Genomic DNA, 18,459 nt, shown 5'->3' on the forward strand with positions numbered 1-18,459 from the left:
CAGTATCTTAAAGAAGAGATAGGCCTCTAGGAATCCAAAATAAGGATAATAATAGCGCTGATACCCATCAGCGGAAATCTTGTAGGGCAAGTAGTAACAAATTGAGGCCTTTCAAACTAAATCTTAGAAACCCCCGATGCTGTGGAACTGGCGTCAAGAGGCTCTCTTGAACCGAATATCTGGTTGGAAACTATTCAATCGGGGAACTTGTCCCTCCTGCTGTCCGCGTTGATACATGCCCCTTATTGTCCCCAGGAGAAGGGTTCGTCTTACACCTGATGATTACCATTTGGGCATCTATCTCCGTTGTGTCAAGCCACTCCACAAGTCCACCGTATTGCCCCTATCATCTTGTGGGACACGGAGTGCCAAGTTTATAATAGGTAGTGAATCCTTGAGTGCCATATTGGACGTGGCCGTGCTAAGGGAATGATTGTCTGGCCTTCAATCACATGCCCGTTGTGGCCAAATATTAATATTGATTGTTTCTATTCTGCTACGATGTAATATGGGACAGGGGCAAAGTCTTCGTAGCACTAGTGATAATGGGCGCTAATCTGCAGCACCGACTCGAGCCTTTTAAAGACCCAACATCCACCGATCACATATATAATTTGATGGACGCCCGACAGCTCCCTTCTAAAACGTCAAAGATTCTTTTTCTGATAGAGCTATACTAATTATTGCTCCTTTTTGACTAATTATTGCTCCTTTTTGTTCCGTACAAGCAAAAACGACCAATGGTGACACTTGCTTCATCTTTGACACCAACGAGATCGTGAAGCCTACCTCCTGTTGGGGATCAAAGGCTTTGCTGCCCGGCAAGTTCCGGATTCTTAGTCAGATTTCACTGTTGGAATATTTCCTATAGACACATCTTTCTTTATTTCATAGATATATCAGCTGTGAGGGCCTGGTCCTCCAGGCCTCCCAGACGCTCTGACTAATCAGACGCCAGTTGGGTGGATCCACCCGACCAGCCAGAGCCCCACCTTGAGACGCCCTGGAAGAATCTCGCGACGGGAGGCTTTTGAGCTTCTTTTCCCTTTTCCCTTTAGTTTAGAATCTTCGTCTATAGCGCCCAATAGAGGAGTTCCGCCCTCATTCCAAGCCGGCCGTGACATCAGCTATCCGTACACATGCAGTTCACGGCAGCAGAACATTTTCACGCTCGGGCAATGTCAATACATATATTCTTCCTTTCGGATTGCCTTTGATTAACTCTACTCCTGGCTAGGATCCTCACAGCTGGTGATGCAAGCCGCCTCACAGCTTTCCCACTTACCTCATCAACTTTAATCACCGACACCGGTAGCATTCTACTGATGAGTGTTTCCCCTGCTCCAACTAACAGCACAGGTTCAAGTTCCTTCGATAAGATGACTTCGGGTGACTTGACAAAAGTTAACAGAGTTGCAAAAATCGTTCCCCTGGGGGCATTAGTAATAGCTGCACCTTAGGTCACGTTCTCTACACGAATAAAATCGGAACAAAGAGAAGGCTGCTGCGCATAACACTCAAAATCTCGCGCGAGAGGTTACAGGGAACCGGCCGTGCACAGCGTCGCAGGCTTTTTAAGCCGGATATGTGGTGTTAGAAATGGAATCTGGCACACCAAGGGCACAACGTCAACGACGGAATAGTGCCAAAGCTGCCCCATGCCACCCACGTCAAAAAACCCACGTCAGCACATCTTGACCGTGATACCTGGAAATCGTCAAGTCCGCTCGCGTAGGTAGTGAAAATATCAAATCGTCGGGTAGATGCCTACAGAGAGGATCTAAATACTGGCTGATTAGTAATACTTGTTAGTTACCTTCTCTTCCGATTCATAAATTTTTCCCGCGTTCACACGTTTATAAATGTGCATGGTTTTTTTTGGAATAGCGGCATTCATAACCGTACTTCAGGGGAAGAAGGGATGTGGCGTAAGCCACGTGCCTACCCACGTGCCCGCTTGATGGGCCACGTATTCGCACGGGCCTCGCGTCAACATCCCCAAACCAGAGTCGCACGGCCATTCCCTTTCTAGCATAGACATATACAGCATACAGAACAGAACCAATCAATTACCCCACTTGTAATACGACTCATAGATAGGCAAGCCATTAGTGGTATGACATGAATACAGATTACCACGAACAGCTTTAGTTGTTCATCTTATTAGGTAGAGTAGCTCGTATTGCTCTTTCCATAGTACTTCTCACCGTTCTTTTTCAGCTTTATGGTGTGATAGTAACTTTACCCACTCCCGCACACCTGTCTTGGGTAAGAAGCACTTTAAAGGGCGTTGTCACGGCAGGTGCCAAGACAGGAGCTAGAAAGCACGTGCCGACTGGCTGCAGCAACTTGGGACGTGGTCTCTCGATCATCCGCGGCAATCCCGCGGCTTGGAATGGGTCGGAGCCTTGTCGGTTCTCAGCCCACCGCCTTAATTGATCCTGTGGCTGGGGGTATGCAGGTTGTGGAGCAGCGGTAAACCAGGATCGGCTTGTTCTCATAGGCCACCGCGCCAAGGCCAAGAGGGCCAAGATTTCCGACGCGGTTTCAGTGCGCTTTCAAGTGCGACTTTTCATTGGGTAATCAATCCGCCGATGGGCTTGGCAAAGGATCAACTGCAAGCTTCCCTCCTTTGCGGCGCTGCTCTCCCCCTTTTGTAGCAGTGCTGTGGTAGCAGTGCTGTGCACAAGGCTGTGGCCCCCGCCAATCATGATTTACCGCGGGTGGCCAGCCACGGGAGCTCCAGGAAGCTTGCACACTTTCGCCGCTCCTCGGCTACCTTGACTTCTTCTTTCATCATTTTTCTTTTCGCCCCATGCCACAGTGCAGCGTTTTGTCCTGTGGGGGGGCTTGACGCTCAGTTCGTCATCCATTCAACGACGTCCTAAATGCCCGATGGCAGGCCGCCCTCTGCTGTCCTCCGCTAGGAAGGCTGTCTTACTTGCCGGAGTTGCCCACCTCCTCGCGGTTTCTTTCGCCCAGACTAGCGAAATCACCTGCTTTGGCATCAGCGGCCGCGGATATACAAACAACACACGATGCCCCGGCTCTAATGCTTGCTGCGGCGCTACCGCGACATGCCTATCGAACAGGCTCTGTCATAATGCTGGCGATCCCCCAGATTTATGGATTCGCGGGCCATGCGCCGTGGAAGGATGGGATGGCATGTGTGGCGAGATCTGCCTCTACAGTAAAATTCCGAACCCCCCTGCCAACTCAAAAGCACAATTCCGGTAAAATTATTTAATACGGACGGCGACTCACATTTTGAACTTACTATTAGACGAGACAGAACAAGGAGGAGGCAGGTTCCCGCGTGTGACGCCATGCGAGAACGGGAGCCTCTGCTGCAATAACGACCCGGGATGCTGCTCTAACGGTCGCGGCATCTTTCTCGACGAAAGCGGCGACATTGTCTCCAGTCATGTGACAGCAGCCACGACGAGCTATCCCCCCGTTAACGGGACCGGACCTGCAAGATTCACGGAAACGCCGAGCACCTCGAAATCGTCATCAACATCAGCGTCTTCTTCGACAACCCAGACATCTACATCAAGCTCTACAGCCACCTCAACAGCAGCCACCTCAACGGCAGCCACCTCAACGGCAGCCACCTCCACGGCAGCCACCTCCACGGCAGCCACCTCCACGGCAGCCACCTCCACGGCAGCCACCTCCACGGCAGCCACCTCAACGACAACCACCTCAACGGCAGCCACCTCAACAGCAGCCAGCAGCTCTTCAACATCGTCGTCCACCTCCATTCCCATCAGCGAACTAAAAGACGCCTCTGCGTCGGGATCAGACGTGGGGTTGAAAGTCGGGCTCGGGCTGGGTATCCCACTAGCTGCATTGCTAGCAGGGGGTCTGGTATACTGGTTCTTGCGGTGGCGGCGGAAAGAGGACTCCGTGTCCTCTACCGGCCGCGGCCAGGATTGGTCATCGGGAGACGGGGGGACAAGAACTTACGCTGCAGCTTATAGCAGGGGCACGCCGGAGTACATGTCCGCGGGAGGCGAGCCGGCCAAATATATATACACAGGATCGGCGCCCCTGGTGGAGATGGGGGATGCCAGGCCATCAGAGCTTGACACCGCTCCGAGGCCGCGCCATGAGCTTGGCTAGGGATATTCTCAGCACTGAGAAGCTACCAGTAATCCTCATCCTGGTCCTCCTTCCAGGCACTCTCTAGGTTCTTGTTCATCTAGAGCAGCTTTGCTTGGGTGTTTGACTCTATGCTGCTCACAAACAAAAAAAAAGTCGGTCATTGCAGCTACAGTGTGGACGGGATGCTTCAGGGTTTGGTGTTTTGCATACTTGATGAGTATTGGGCAAGAAGTTTCTGGACTACGGCGGGTCTCTTGGTTGATGGATGATATGTTGGGGTGGAGAGCAGCAGATACTTGCGGGGAGTTGCTTTCATTTATACCTGAACAAGTAACCAGGTAATACAGTTCACCGTCCACATCCTGTTATGAACTTCTCCGCAAAGGAGAACAGAACCACTTCGGCCACAGAAATCAGGACGCTAGCCCGGCAGGGTCAAGTCCGTCCTACCGCTAAAAATTGAGATGGCGGGAAAGCTCGCAGCACCCATACATCAATCACATCGGTTCGAGCATCACGACAAACAGTTGTCCCGAAGATTTGATACTTCACTCAACTGAGTGGGGAAGAGAGGCGCGCAACAAGAATAAGACTGATCTCAGCCAGCCTCGGATCGATATATACCAGCGCTGCTAGAGCCATAGGGAGTTCGAGGCCCAGATTGTTCTGGGCCCCTAAAGGGGTTACAAAGTTCACTGCAGAGTCTGGCTTGAGAACGAGGAGTGTTCTCAAGGTGTAGATTGACTGGAACTGGAGTTCATGAAGTTTAATTGGAGAGTCTTGAAAGTGTGCCGGTTCACTGCAGCTTCTGGTCCTAGTATCTCCCTAGCCCTGTGTAGCCCCACTCCATTTTCACGAGACACCGCTCTCTCTCTCTCTCTCTCTCTCTCTCTCTGCAATAAACTCCTCACTTGCAGGTTAATCTGCACTAGGGGGTTGCAGATTCGTGGCTGGCGGTTAATGTTCTTGGCAGCTGAAACGTGGCCTGCAATTCCTCCAGCCAACAATCCGTAATAGGGTCAGCTGCAGGCTGCAAGACGCACGAGCTTGCGACCATGTTAAGCAACGTCTCTGTGACTTGAATTGGCGATTGCTGTTTTTGCGGCTAGCTAGCTAGCTAGCTGACTTTGATGTTTGTTAAATGATACTTTAGAACGAATTGCGTCTTAGTATGCTACCGTTTTGATGCTCAGTTGCGGCTGGCTGAACTTGCTGGTTGTCGGGCGGGCGCCTTTAGCGGGAGTTGTGGTTGGGGGTCGAGACTGTGAAAGTCTCCCGGCCGTGCAGGTAGACATCTATGTCACGGTAATTAAGAAGCGATGGCGACGTTGAATAGTAACCATGAGTAATTTGGGATGTCGGAATTAGTACTTTAACAGCAGAGCAGGATTAATAATCAGGCAGCAGATGAGTGGGAGGATCTGTTTCCGAGCCCCCGGAGCAAGGCAGTTCCATCCCTATTAACAAAAGTGAGAACACCAGCGAAGAGTTCTATCTACTTATTAGTAGACACCACGAATCCTTGAGTCGCGGTTCACCTCACCCTCGGGTGCAAGACCCAAACGACTCCGGTCTGCACCTGATCATCCGTCAGTTCCACGTCGCAGCCCGCACTCTCCTGAAAAACATCTTCATTGCAGGTGACGGCTCAATCAAGATGTGCTCGGGGGAAACCCCCAAGCGTTCGGCAGTGTCGATACTGCCATCGGCGCATCCATGAGAGAGCCAGACCACTATTCTCATCTCTGTCACAAAACAATGAACGCTAGTATATGTCTTTCATTCTGCTGTTGTTAGGATTCCTCCGAAGACATGATATCCTCGCCATCGTAGTGAGCCCGAGAGGCGGTAATGATCCCATCAGCTGCGGCGTCCGGCAGCTGATAACACGATGGGCCGGTGCCAATCTCACCGAGCTCAGACCCCGTAACCGACAACAAGAATCCGTCACCCTCTCCGCCAATGTGGCGTTTTCTGCGTTCTGCGACCCCCGATGCCAAGTATAGGCAATGGCCGGGGTTTCGCACCCGGCAATCCGTAGCCCTTCGTTTTCGTTTGTAGATCCCATCGTATCCGCGTGCAAAAGGGAGGCTGGAACAGTTGAGGAAGCCATGACTGAGCATTTGGCAAGACGCGTGCCTAGACGCGTGCCTAGAGGCGGTAGATGATATTCAGTAACTTGGTTGAGGAGATGATGTCTTTGATGACCCCTTTGGAGATGAGGAGCGGGTCCTTCTCGTGGTCCGTGGCAGTCTTGTTGTCTTTCGCCAGGTCTGCGACAGCGAAGATGGCAGGCATCTCGGGGATTCCGGCAGTTGAACGTCGGCAGGTATGAAACAAGACTTTCGAGGGAGCATAGAATTTTAGGATCTTAGTGTCCCGGCCGCTTTTCACACGATCTAGTTCAGAGCTGCAACGAGGGAGTCTACTCCTGCACTAGAATAGTGATTGTATTTGCCCGCCGCCCACCCTCACCAGATTTTCCAACAAGAACATATCGGTCGAGAGAAATGCAAAAATTACTAGCCTAATTATAGCGGCGGTTTGAAGGTATATACGTCATAGATAAAATATATATCCAGTCCACTTCAGAATTATTTCTTCCACGACTTGTCCAGCATCTCCTTCACCCCTAGCGGCTTGAGCTCCGGGAAAGTCTCGTTCAAGAAGCTTGCGGGTTTCATGTCCAAGACACCGCCCTCGAACCACAGACCGAAAGCGGCGGCCATGCCATGCAGGGCTGGCTTGGGAAAGAAGGCGTACAGCGGCACCTGACCAGGAAGTTCAGTCGTCTGGCCCAGCTTGAGTTTCTCCTCGTTGTCGTAGGCGACGTTGAACTTGGTTCCTGTGCCGTGTCAGCAAGCATGCATGCATGCATGGAGAAATTTGCTGGCAACCAGCGGGATCTATTACCTTTAGCCTCCTCGGCCAAGTGAAGAAACTCATTCCACGTCACTCTGTCGCCGTAGACGAATGTATCGGGTTCCCATTTGGGGAGGTCCAGGCTGGCAGCAACAAACTTGCCGACATCGGAGGTGTGGGTGAAAATGATGGGCGTGTTGCCGGATCCGGGGATGGCGGCCGCGTTGTTGACCATGTCCAGCCAGAACACCAGCGGCATTCGGGCCATGTAGGACTTGACACCAGGGAAGCCCCAGTAGTCCATAAAGTAACCGACGTGGAAGACGGTATGCTCGAGGTTCTTGGTCTTCTGCAACTCTTTCTTGGCATTGATCTTGTGCAGTGTCGACGTGATCGTGCCGGTGCGTCTGCGAAACAGCTTGTGTGAGTCATCAACCATATCGACATGGGGGGAAAAAAAGCCAATCACTTACTCGTCCTCCACAGGCACGCCCCACCCGCTCGAGACCAGTCGCTTGGTGGTTTTGGATAGATCGGCAGCTCGGATCAGTTCGACCTCGCTTGGCCTAGTTCCGTCGGCGCTGTGCATGGCGATTCCCGATACCACGGTGTCGATGTTGTTGTCTTCGAGGACTCTGGCGAGGGCATCGACGTCGGAATAGTCGACGGGGATAATGGGCACGCCGATTTCTGCCTCAAGATCGGGATTGGCCTAATTGTCAGATAATTAGCGCAATTATGATAATTAACGCGTAGCCCTCGGGACGGAAGCTCAGTAATTAATTAATACCTTTCGGGCAAGGACCTTAACTTGATGCTTGCCGGTGGCCACAATTGCATCAACAACGGCGCGGCCCACGTTACCGGTACCTCCTGCGACTGCGACGATTGCCATGATCTGAGTTGGTAGTTCGGTTGGCTTTAGATATGACCCTAGTATTATTTAGTCCTGAAAGTTTGATGTGACTGTCTCTGTCTCTCTGCTGCAAAGAAGAAAAAAAAGAGTCGAGGAATTTATGGTTGTTTTTATAGCTGCTTCTGTCGGCGGTAATGCTATATCCTTCCTCACTTACACGTCATGGCTTATCCAGCCGATTGCCTCGAAGGAGCGAGACAATCCTGTCCGGATGCAGATTGGTTCCGGGCCGGTCTGCCTTGCTGCTTATTAACAGCATTGGGCAGGCTACTGCGACCCCGCTTGGCCATTTCTCAGCTAATTATATGTTAAATTCCGTCATGACGACCCGCTTACTGTCTCCACCTGGAGAAATTTGGATCCGTCAAACCAGTGAGCCAGCACTGCAGATTCGTCGTTCTGCTTCCGGTCTTAAACAGCACGCATCTCGAGTTCCACATATCTGTTCAGCTCGGATTTTTACTCCACCATAATTACAAACTCAACTCGTCATGCCTCGCCGTCAATCCCCCCCGCCCGGGCTTTCCGGGGCCGAAATGGCAAACAATTCCCCGAGCCCACTATCGAAAAGAACACGAGGGCAACGCGTCTCTAAGGCAAGTATCGTTAGTGTCTCATTACTAATAGTTTGTGATTAGACCTCGCTGTTTTCTGACAGTATCTCGCAGGCATGCACGCGATGTCGGACTGGAAAGATGCGGTGCGATGGGCAGTCACCCACCTGTTCCGCCTGTTCTGATCGGGGCCATGTTTGTGCCTACCCTGCCACCCAGAAAATCCGCGGGCCGGGAAAAAGGTACCAAGATCTAATGCCGCTCTCGAAGAATTTGGAAATTTTAGAATTAATTAACCTTGCGTAGCAAACAGCGAATTGAGGCGCTCGAGGCGCGCTTGGCGAAGATGGAGTCCAAGTTTCGACACGAGTCGACAAAGGATTCGTCATCCGATGATACAGTTCCGAGATCGCTGGAGGAGCCGCAGTCAGTTGCCCACGCCAGCCCGCCGCGTATCGACCATATCGATGCTGGGTCTTTATCAGACCTCAGTGATGTCGCGTTTCCCTTCCACCGCCAGATATCCCAGCGTTTCACCCTCTGGCAGGGAGAAGAATGCACCAAAAGACTCGAGAGGGCAGCCCTTTCGCCCTTGACCGCTGAAGCGCCCGAAATGTGGCTGGCGGAGCGGTTTCTCAATGATGTGTGCGCAGAGCTTCCGTTCCTCCACACACCCTGGTTCGTCGACCAAATCAAGCACCCAGATGCAGCCAATAACCCCGACGCTGGGTGGCAGGGCGTCATGAACGCCATCATCGCCAGCACCGTACACTTCAAGACGCTCAACAGCTCTTTTCGCGAGGTCGCCGTGTATTCATGGTGTTTCTTTCGAAACGCCTACGCCGTCTTACCAGAGCTCATCGTCCACGGAGATGGCCTCGGAGCAGCACAAGCCGCCATGGCCATGGCCCTGTTTATGCGGCAGTCAGCAGACACACGAACAACGTCGCGGCTGTTATCCATGGCTGTCCACATGCAGCAATCGGCTAGTCCTCGTGTCATCACGACCGCAGCGTACCACATCCCATCGCTAGGCGAAAGAGAGAATCGGAGCCGGCTTTTCTGGGCAGCCTTCGTTCTCGACATGGAGATGACAGTAAACACCGGACTGCTACCCGTGCATCATCACGCCGAACAGGGTGCTACGGCAGGCCTGCCAATAGAGTCGGGTCAGCGTAATATGGTCTTCAGACTCAGGGCCGAGCTCGCCAGAATTCAGCAACGGATTGGAACCGTGGTCCAGCTGAACACCCCCAAACTCGCAGACCTCTTCGCCCTCGAGTCAGAGGTTGAGGCATGGTGCCTTCGAGTGCCACTCGAGTTTCGTCCACGCTGGTTTTCTGACCAACTCGAAAGTGCTGGTAGCGACGAGTCGCCCATAGACGTGTCCGTCGCCATGCTACACTTGGTCTACTACAACAGCCTGTCCTTGGTGAGTTGGGTTTCTGTGCGGCAAAGCACTGCGGAAATGCTGCCAGTTGAATCACCTCGCGACATTGATTCCATCAACCAACGGACAAGTCGACATAAAAGCGTCTCAAGGGCAGCCGCCAGAGCCGCCATACGCTCCATGGCACGATTCCCCACTCAGTCATTTACAGAGCTCTGGTAAGTACTACACTCCTGCCATTCTGGTCATTCTCGTTTATTAACCTTGGTCCCCAGGAGAGCCTTGTGCTACCCCGTAGCCGCCAGCATTGCTCTCTTAGCCGTCATATGCAAGGAGCCAACACATGCCGAGGCACAGGGTGACTTGTCGTTGCTATCCTGTTTCGTGGGGTTTCTAAACAGGATGGTGCGTGATGAAGGTTGTGACCTTGAGAGAATGCGAGACGGGATGTCCAAGTTCGAAAAAGTCGCGGCGGACGCTGTCGGCGTGGCCTTGGCCTCTGCCATGCCCGTGAACCCGGCGCTGTGGCCCTTGAGTATCGCGTCAGGCCATACTAGCAAGGTGAGTACATAAACCCCTGAACCATTAAACCGCCCACTGCTAAATTCTTGAATCCCAGACCATTGCGACTCTCTTGACGTGCTCATGCTACCATCCCATGTATGCTGCCCAAGCCTTGATGGGGAACACGCCTAATCGTGATACTGAAGTTGCCAAGCAGCTCGCTGAGATTCTTGGCCTGTCGTGGGGCGACACTGGATATGGCCCCTTTGTCCCAGATTGTGTAATACCAGCCACTTATGGATTTAGGTACAGCTCTATATAGAAAGAGTCAAATAAAGTGCCATGTCCTTCATAGTCCGACGTAGCAGCTTATCCAGCTTGTTTATCTTCCCTAATCGTCTTAGCCGTAAAACCTTTCTCCTCTTAGCCAGCACACGTTGATTTTGAGGGCTTGCTAATCCTGATTCTGCGGTACTGCGAATAGTAGTAGCATTACCAGTATTTGCATCATGTTACGATCCCCGACTGTACCTCGGTGAGTCCCGGTGTCTGGAGTAACCAATCAGGAAAAGGGGTGTATAGGGATGGCGCGGAGCGGCGTCGCTGAACCATCGGGTCTGGCCCGAGGCGCGAAGAGACAGCTACCGGGCCCAGGGCTTTTCATAATTGGACCAGTACGCTGGCAGGGGCACGAGGAGCCAATAGCGTACCACCTGGGACTAGACATCTCCACAGCGGGTTCCGTAGAACCCGCTCTCGAGGTACTGACCATCGAGTTCAGGATGGCTCTAATTAGCTACTCAATATAGATAAATTCAATAACTAAAACTATGGTCCTCGATTGAGCGTACTTACTTCTTCAGGCAAGTAATATACATTTACTGTACTCATACACTTTGAGTAGCAATCCTATTCACTGTATAACTCGTGTATCAGGAGTTTGCCCTCTGTTCGTATCAAAATCCCACCTAGAGCGTCACCCCTGGGCGTCCAGCCCTTACAGACAGATTAACCCACACAGTCGAGCGGTTTGTAGTACATTACTGCCGCTGATTAGTTCGGCGAGGATGGGCTGCAGATTCGCGAGGGTGTTATTTCACCGTAATAGCAAAACCTTGAGCTCTTCTAGCGTTGTGCCTCTAGCTGGGGAATCTCGAAGACCGCTGGGCGACGAGTTGATGAAGCCGCCGTCTTGCACCATAGGATCCGTCTTGTACTATAGGATCCGTCTTGAACTACAGGATCCGTCTTGCACTATAGGATCCGTCTTGCACTATAGGATCCGTAGTCTAGAGCATCACCTTCGTATATATCGTTCGCCGTAGCCTAGATATATTCCTTCCTTTAAGCAATACGGACCCTAGTTCCGTCTCTAAACCTTTGGCCTATCTACCTTCCCAACATGTGAACGACCTCCATTGGCCATGCAACCCAAGCCACCCATGCCAGGCCGATGGATTGGCCAATCAGCTTTACCATATGCCTTGGCTTGTTCTGCCACCACCAAAACTTGTTCTTAACCACACGTATGATTAATTCGACTGCCGCATAATAGTGCGCCAAGACGGCCAAGGCAATCGGATCTTGTTCGTTGGTCGCAGCGACGAACGCAGCTGGACAAAACGCCTGCCATCTAAAGCATGCCAAAAGCAACTCTTCGGCTACCTCAGCCCCGATATCTTGCCTCGTAGCTGCAGAGAGATATGATGTGAGAGACTCAATCCGCTCGACATATAGCTCTCTTTTTTCTCGAAAGGGAGAGCTAGCAGCCAGTCCGTCAAGAAGTCCCATCAGGGCTGCACCAGGTCCGACGACCGGGACGGCTCGTGGAAAGAGGGTCGGTAACAAGAGGGGCGGCGCAACCAAAGTCTTGAACAGGCCGCTATGGGCAACAGAAGAGCTGTTGGCGACAAGTGTCTGAATGCCGCGAAGGAATGTAAAAGAGGCGTCCTCGCAGGCCTGTGCCGGGGGTTGATCGGCATTGCAGGCTGCGCTGGCGTAAAAAAAGAGGACGAATGACGTGGCGAGGCCTGCATCTTGGGTTGAATGAGTGCCGCTATTGAACCCGTTGCTGAAGCCTGACAGAGCTCTCTGGAAATGATGTGCCTCGAGCATACTATAGTCATAAGATGGGCAGTTCTGAGATAGGAGGGGTGCCGCCTCTTGCAGGTGGCGAGCTGAGAGAGCAAGTATTGCATGCATGAGGAAATTGTGCTGAAGCAAATGATCAGCATCAGCAAAAAAGTCCTACATCGATTCGATTGGAGCTGGTTCGTACCTGGAACGCGAGCTGCATTGCATCTTTAGCCCAGAGCTTTTGACTTCCAAGCAGGTCGAAGCTAGTAGTTGACGTGAAATGAACCAAGAGGAAAACGTCTCGAGTGTCGAAAGATTTGCTGGAGTCTGTCATCACCAGAGACAGATAGCTCTGGTGCATTGCCGATTCAGCATTTGGGGCGGTAGCGATGTTGTCGTGTTCGCTCTGGGGGAGAATATTGCTCTGGTCATCGGTTCTTGCGACCCAGGCAGGCATCTCGGGAACATTCGGTAGAAGGAAGGTGATGACTTGATTGTTCCATCTCGGCACGCTGACGGATGGATAGGCGCAGAGATGGGGGTGAGCAGTACACCGCGAGCACGCCGGGCGCACCTCGTCACACTACCTACGGTCAGTAGTCGTCGTTTACTAGTCGTCGTTTGCTGGTCGCCAAGCATAATCGCCGACGTACCTTGACTCTCCGTTTCTTGCACAGCGAACAGCCCAACCGAGACTTTCCTCTTGATTTTCGCGCCTTTTTCGGCTCTCTCGGAGAGTTGCAACACGGCTCGTTCACTGGCCTCGATTCCGGCATGGTTGACGACACTGCCCAAAGGGGCAAGGTGTTATCTCTGCAACAGAACGGGGTGTCGCAGCCGTCAATCGAGTTGGTCTCTGGCGGGATTTATGGATGGATCCGGCAATTGACCATTGTGGCGGCCCAGGAGAGCATGAGAGTTAGCCCTACTAATTAAGCAAGCCCCCTTATTAGGCAGCAGGTCGATCTCAGACATGGGGCCTTTCCCAAAGAGGGATCTTACGAGGCCGGTTTGCAGGGATACGCATCCTCCCACTGGCGCTTCGCCATTTCTTAAGCGAGATGTCGCAGCTCCGATCCCCATGCCTTCGGCGGAATTACCAAGGGCCTCGAATTACTAAGGACCTCGTAGCTCGTAATGCCGTGTATTTCCCGTAAAGGAAATATTCGACAGCGTCTGAATAAGTCATAGTGTGGCCCTCTCCCATCCTGTTCGCCTCATTCCAGACTAAGTAACTAGCGAAGAACAGCATACGCAGCCTCTGAGCCACCAAGATGGCGACCTCTGTGACGTACGATACGCATCGTTCCTATATATATGAGGAGGCTTCACCACCTTCGTCGTTCCCGAATTCTCACCACTCACGCTGCATCTCAACCTAGTTTAATCGTTTTCCCTCGTCGACCCAGCACTTGAACCCTACTCAATATGCCTTCGATCTCCATTCTCTCGATTTTTGTAGTGGCGGCTACTGCGGCTGCGACCAGCTGCATACGTAACTGTTGCTCCAACAATACCCACGCCGCTGGTGCGTACGTCAACGGAACGGTTCATATGAAGGACAGTCCGTGGACTCCCTTCGATGCGCCCATGACCGAAGGCTTCAATCTGACCAACGGCGAAGACTGGTCGTTCGAGGGGGTGTCCGCCGACGGCCAGTCCGGGATGGGATTCACGTTCAGCCGAGGCACCGTTGCCGGGCATGCCCTGGCTCAGCGGATGTTCTTGGCGGTTGTCTGGCCAAACGGAACAAGATTCATCGAGTCGACTTTTGCGGACGTCTCGACGATTCAGGCCTGCAAAGACGCGACCAAGGGGATCTGGTACAACGGAACGTCCGGCATGAACTGGACCTTCGAGGCAACTAACGACTACTCGCGCACGCTTGTCAAGGTTGAGTCGGCCACGGTGCGAGGCACGTTCACGCTGGACGCCATCTCGCCCGCCGTCTACCCCAATGGACTCGTCTACCCACACCCGCTTGGCGACAACTGGTTCGCGCCCTACCTCTACTGGGTCGAGAACGTGCCCGTCGGGGTCGCCGAAGCCAATCTCACCATCCGTGGCACGCCGTTCATCCTGGGAGGGATTGGAGGTCGCGAGCGCAACTGGAACTCTTTTGCCTGGGCTGAGATCAGCGCCAGCTGGGACATGGTCAGGGGAAAGGTTGGACCTTACACGCTCATGGCGTGGAGATTCGAATCCAAGATCGACGGCCAGACATACTTCAGCAGCATGCTCATGAAGGAAAAAGAGGTTATTTTCCGTACCTTGGCCCAGCATGTCTCGAGAACCGAGCCCTATGGGTCGCTCGAACTGGACAACAATGGAACAGTTCGTTTGTCGTCTGATCCAAGCGCCGCAACGTCTCTACCGGAGTCGAGGCACACAGGTTATGTGCTTGAAATGGTGGCTCCAGCGACGGGGAAGCGATGGAGGTTCGAAGTCGACTACACGAAGTGCGTATACTGGTTCGCAGCAGGCTCAGACGGTAGGCTAGGCGGCTTTGTCGGTGCCATCAAAGGAGGGTCAGTCGGTGGACGTCAATACAGCGGTCTTGCCAGTGGGACAGCCATGGAGAAGAACTGAAGAGGGCACCCGCGCTTTTTTCTAGACGGCGGCCAAGCTACAACATCCCGCACGCTGTCGAGATAAAGATTCGCAATAGAATAGCTCAGTGTACCCTAGAAAATCCATGCTGCCTCCCATCAGTTGCGCTTTGATGACCGTGTTAAAAAATGGCAGGTAAAGCGTAAAGACTACGACTATTGATAGCCAAGCCACAGCTATCTTTGGGCAATATCGTTTAGATAGGAAACTGATGTCCCACTTATTCGCAGCAATCACACCCCCGATCCCCACCGTCAAGACCACCACAATCGCCATGGCCAGCGCCACTTCCACCCACCAGAACCCATCCACCACCGCCTTGCCACTTCGAACGCACTCAACCAACGCATCCAGCCATGTGCGGCCAATAACAGCGGACCCCTCCTTCTTGACCTCTCCGGTCTTCTTGTCACGGCCATCAACGCCGCCGCTTCCACCCGTGTCCTCGCCGTCACTTCTACCACGTTCGAGGTCAGAGATGCGACGCTTCTGCGTGCACCTAAACTTGTTAGCTTAAATGAACTAGCAACGGACCATGGACAAGGCTAGGTTTGAGAGAGAATGAAATAGGGTAGGAGTGGCTTACGCTGATCAGACGGGGCTTGGGCGGGAGCCCGGGGGAAGCGGCGCTTTTTTGGGGGGGGATTTGTGGTCGGGGAGGGAGGCGTGGTCTGAACTGTTGCTGGCTTCGAATGACTGGATACGTTGGCCGAGAGGTTCTAAAGTGGCAAGACGGCGTGAATGGTAGAGTTCTGGTGGTTGGAATTGGCCATGGCCACAGTGATGGTGGTGATGGGACGGTGGCTGATCGAGAGTGGTTGCTGCGAAAAAGTGGGTTGACGACTGGACGGATTGGGATGGTCTCGTAATGGCTAATCAAACAATTATGTATGATGGCAATTATGTATGATGGATCTGACGATGTTCGGGTGAAAATTTTTAAAAAAGAAAACAACCCTCCAGCCTGCACCGCGCCGTAAATCAATTGCCTGGTGGCCGTAGAGCTCTTTCCTCTAATTTTATCACACCTGAGATTGATCTTGTTATCCACTAACTGCTCTTTCCTCAAATAGTCTATTTCGTCTAATCCTCCCAGCTCCGCACATTTTTGACCAGGTCCCTCGAGTCGTTCCACTCGTTCCACTCGTTTCCCCTCATTTCTTGCACCATTCCTTCCTTCCTATTGAGTGCCCACTGGACACTGTTTTCGTCTTTCCTCTTTCTCTTGCCCCTGCCTATCTTGGCAAAACAAACAACAGAGCGATTGCTGGGACTCGATTGTCTCGGGCCATCCACGATGCAGCCTCGACAGTGCAAGTGTGAGCGAACAGTGCGCGTGTGGGCTCAAAAGCGGCTAGTCTACTCCCTCATCGATGTAGAAGCGACCGCCCATTACTTCAATGCCACTTGTGCCGGCTTGAAAGCGCCCCTGCCTGTCCCCCTCGTCTGCGACGACGACGCCGCCATCCTCTCTGCCACGCCGTCCACCCTTGCCAACGGCGCTACGTCCTGGGCCTTGAGGGTCACGTCAACTTTAACGCCCTGGCCGTCCTTGGCCTTGTGGAGTGTCAATGCGAGTGCAGCCGACGTCCCCTCCATCTCAGACATCGTTTCCGCCCTCCAACAACAAGCCCCTTCCGTGTCAGAGAGCAGCACGACAGTGACTGGCTAGGGTCTCTGTCGTAGTAAACATACCCGTCCCGGCGCAGCAGTGTAGCTCCCTGAGCCTACAGCCACCTGCAGGCATGCTCGCACCTACGGTGCCGTGCTCATATTTACCCTGCGCACTCTCTTTGTATAAATAAGTAGCCTTTTTCCTTTGTAAAATAGCTTCTACTCTACATGATTTTCTCAATGGCCTTCCCCAGCCCTATTTTACCTGTGACAGTCTCCCATCTCCCAACACGCAAACCCCGATGGCAGCCACCGCTAGCGGCGGGACGACCATGACGGTATACCAGACCATCTCACCGACACCGGTAATAGCCGAGCAAGACGCCAGGCTCAGCGCGGGCGCGAGAGCAGGCACAGAGCAGGCATCGGTGCGGGCGTTCCAGCGGGTATGCTCGCGGCGGCGGCGGCGGGCGCGACTGCCGGCAGGTCGGATCTCGGGGACAATGCATGCACAGCTGTTCGAGAAGGAAGCCGCCCCCGCCGTCATTCTTCTGTCGTGGAAGTTTCGCGGGGCGAGCCTGCACGAGCTCCCGCTAGACGCCCCTAGGAGATGCCCATGACGCATCCGCCGCCGCCGCCGCGCGTGCACGAGCTGCCCTGACAGAAGAGAGGAGAGGGGAAGTCGAACTGTAATTTACGACGGCAGTGCATGGGCTGGCGCTAGTTAATCATGAGCATCGAACACTGGAAATGTGGCCAGAAATCGGCGTCGGACTTGAAATCTAATTAGGCCCGAAAACCGAGTACTGGATGGGTTTCACAGTTGCATCGCGTTTGTTGCCACAAGAACTGAGCTTCTGATTTTATTATGCAAATATTGACAATTCTAGAGGCCCGTCTCTCTCTTGGAAATAAATGGGTGATTTACCTATCAAAAAATATCTTTTTCCTAGCTAGTTTCGTTGCTGAAAAATCACAACAACCTACCTTAGGTACTCCGTACCGCGTGTTACCAGGGAACAAGGAGAAGATTATCGCAAATGCACCGGCAGAAATGGCCTTTAATAGGTACTTTTAGAGAAGAGATAGGCGTCTGGGGTTCTAGAATAGGAGTTCTAATAATTATTACCTCCCTCGGTAAAAGAATTCAGAGGGCGAGTAGTAAGGAACTGAGGGCTTTCAATTCTTGGAAAGTTCCCCGCTAATAAACATGCAGGGATTGGAGCACTAAACAAGGCGTTAATTACCAAGAGCCTGTACAAGGAAGGTCTTTGGCGCCTGTGGCGTCCCGAGCAGGCGCACGTGCCTTGGGCCCATTCGGAACCACCACTAGTGCCATTTAGGAATCATTTTTAGCGAGGCCCTTAACCGAAGCGGCGAAGGTACATACATGCAGTACAATCCAATCCCTGAATACTTATTAGCGGGGGACTTTCCCAGATTGGAAAGGCCTCAATACCTTACGGCTCCCCCTCAAGACGTTTCACCGAGGGAGGTAAGATCTATTAAACTACCTAGTCTAGAATGCTCGAGGCCTGTCTCTAAAATACTTAGGTCCTAGGTATCAAGACTTTTCCTAGCCGTTGCATTGATGAGGGTCAACATTTATTCTGCCCAGGTACCACGCCAACAAACATTCAGGGATTAGATTGTATGCCGATTTTCCCTTTTTGGCATAGACTCATGCAAGCCATCGGGGGAGCCTCGTGCGGCTGAGGCGGCTCCGGGAATCGCTTGTCTTTTCCTGCAACATTTAAAGGCGCCAAGCACGCCAAGCGAAATTGAACTGACCCAGGCCACTTTTCTGTTGGTTGATAGCTGGTGTT

At 52.7% G+C, this 18,459-nt stretch overlaps 6 protein-coding genes across 6 annotated transcripts; 3 read left to right on the forward strand and 3 right to left on the reverse strand.

The window, feature by feature from the left end:
* The first annotated feature begins 2,657 nt into the window (after positions 1-2,657).
* On the forward strand, positions 2,658-3,612 carry B0T26DRAFT_725445 (uncharacterized protein). The gene has a single exon (XM_060442766.1). It carries the CDS (start codon positions 2,896-2,898, stop codon positions 3,235-3,237), a length of 342 nt encoding a protein of 113 aa, XP_060291199.1. The 5' UTR covers positions 2,658-2,895; the 3' UTR covers positions 3,238-3,612.
* A 3,089-nt stretch (positions 3,613-6,701) lies between these two features.
* Positions 6,702-7,864, reverse strand: B0T26DRAFT_656567 (uncharacterized protein; the record flags this gene model as incomplete). The annotated part of the gene is made up of 4 exons (XM_060438718.1): positions 6,702-6,952; positions 7,021-7,376; positions 7,443-7,681; positions 7,760-7,864. The coding sequence occupies 4 exons, from the start codon at positions 7,862-7,864 to the stop codon at positions 6,702-6,704; spliced, it is 951 nt and encodes a 316-aa protein (XP_060291200.1).
* A 300-nt stretch (positions 7,865-8,164) lies between these two features.
* On the forward strand, positions 8,165-10,881 carry B0T26DRAFT_443344 (uncharacterized protein). The gene is made up of 5 exons (XM_060435057.1): positions 8,165-8,481; positions 8,554-8,681; positions 8,746-10,047; positions 10,105-10,390; positions 10,449-10,881. Exons 1-5 carry the CDS (start codon positions 8,377-8,379, stop codon positions 10,653-10,655), a joined length of 2,028 nt encoding a protein of 675 aa, XP_060291201.1. The 5' UTR covers positions 8,165-8,376; the 3' UTR covers positions 10,656-10,881.
* Positions 10,882-11,412: 531 nt separating this feature from the next.
* B0T26DRAFT_443398 (uncharacterized protein) lies at positions 11,413-13,309 on the reverse strand. Its single transcript, XM_060435058.1, has 3 exons — positions 13,063-13,309; positions 12,612-12,992; positions 11,413-12,547 (listed from the first exon to the last, which is right to left on the reverse strand). Exons 1-3 carry the CDS (start codon positions 13,183-13,185, stop codon positions 11,723-11,725), a joined length of 1,329 nt encoding a protein of 442 aa, XP_060291202.1. The 5' UTR covers positions 13,186-13,309; the 3' UTR covers positions 11,413-11,722.
* Positions 13,310-13,393: 84 nt separating this feature from the next.
* B0T26DRAFT_725459 (uncharacterized protein) lies at positions 13,394-15,116 on the forward strand. The gene is given in 2 exon segments (XM_060442767.1): positions 13,394-13,510; positions 13,528-15,116. The coding sequence occupies 1 exon segment, from the start codon at positions 13,838-13,840 to the stop codon at positions 14,996-14,998; it is 1,161 nt and encodes a 386-aa protein (XP_060291203.1). The 5' UTR covers positions 13,394-13,510; positions 13,528-13,837; the 3' UTR covers positions 14,999-15,116.
* Position 15,117: 1 nt separating this feature from the next.
* B0T26DRAFT_755639 (uncharacterized protein) lies at positions 15,118-16,627 on the reverse strand (the record flags this gene model as incomplete). The annotated part of the gene is made up of 3 exons (XM_060445987.1): positions 15,118-15,126; positions 15,272-15,518; positions 16,416-16,627. The coding sequence occupies 3 exons, from the start codon at positions 16,625-16,627 to the stop codon at positions 15,118-15,120; spliced, it is 468 nt and encodes a 155-aa protein (XP_060291204.1).
* Positions 16,628-18,459: the final 1,832 nt, after the last annotated feature.

This window comes from Lasiosphaeria miniovina (genome assembly GCF_030549165.1).
Source record: "Lasiosphaeria miniovina strain SMH2392-1A chromosome Unknown B0T26scaffold_7, whole genome shotgun sequence".
NCBI classification, from domain to species: Eukaryota; Fungi; Ascomycota; class Sordariomycetes; order Sordariales; family Lasiosphaeriaceae; genus Lasiosphaeria; species Lasiosphaeria miniovina.

Excerpts from the sequence above, each read along its gene's own strand:
- B0T26DRAFT_443344 (XM_060435057.1), top strand. The coding sequence starts at position 8,377 with ATGCCTCGCCGTCAATCCCCCCCGCCCGGGCTTTCCGGGGCCGAAATG. Across the intron at positions 8,682-8,745 it reads ATCCGCGGGCCGGGAAAAAG|CAAACAGCGAATTGAGGCGC; the intron begins GTACCAAGATCT and ends AACCTTGCGTAG. Across the intron at positions 10,391-10,448 it reads CGTCAGGCCATACTAGCAAG|ACCATTGCGACTCTCTTGAC; the intron begins GTGAGTACATAA and ends CTTGAATCCCAG.
- B0T26DRAFT_443398 (XM_060435058.1), bottom strand. The coding sequence starts at position 13,185 with ATGCCGGAATCGAGGCCAGTGAACGAGCCGTGTTGCAACTCTCCGAGA. Across the intron at positions 12,993-13,062 it reads GCAAGAAACGGAGAGTCAAG|TGTGACGAGGTGCGCCCGGC; the intron begins GTACGTCGGCGA and ends GACCGTAGGTAG. Across the intron at positions 12,548-12,611 it reads CAATGCAGCTCGCGTTCCAG|CACAATTTCCTCATGCATGC; the intron begins GTACGAACCAGC and ends CATTTGCTTCAG.
- B0T26DRAFT_725445 (XM_060442766.1), top strand. The coding sequence starts at position 2,896 with ATGGCAGGCCGCCCTCTGCTGTCCTCCGCTAGGAAGGCTGTCTTACTT.
- B0T26DRAFT_725459 (XM_060442767.1), top strand. The coding sequence starts at position 13,838 with ATGCCTTCGATCTCCATTCTCTCGATTTTTGTAGTGGCGGCTACTGCG.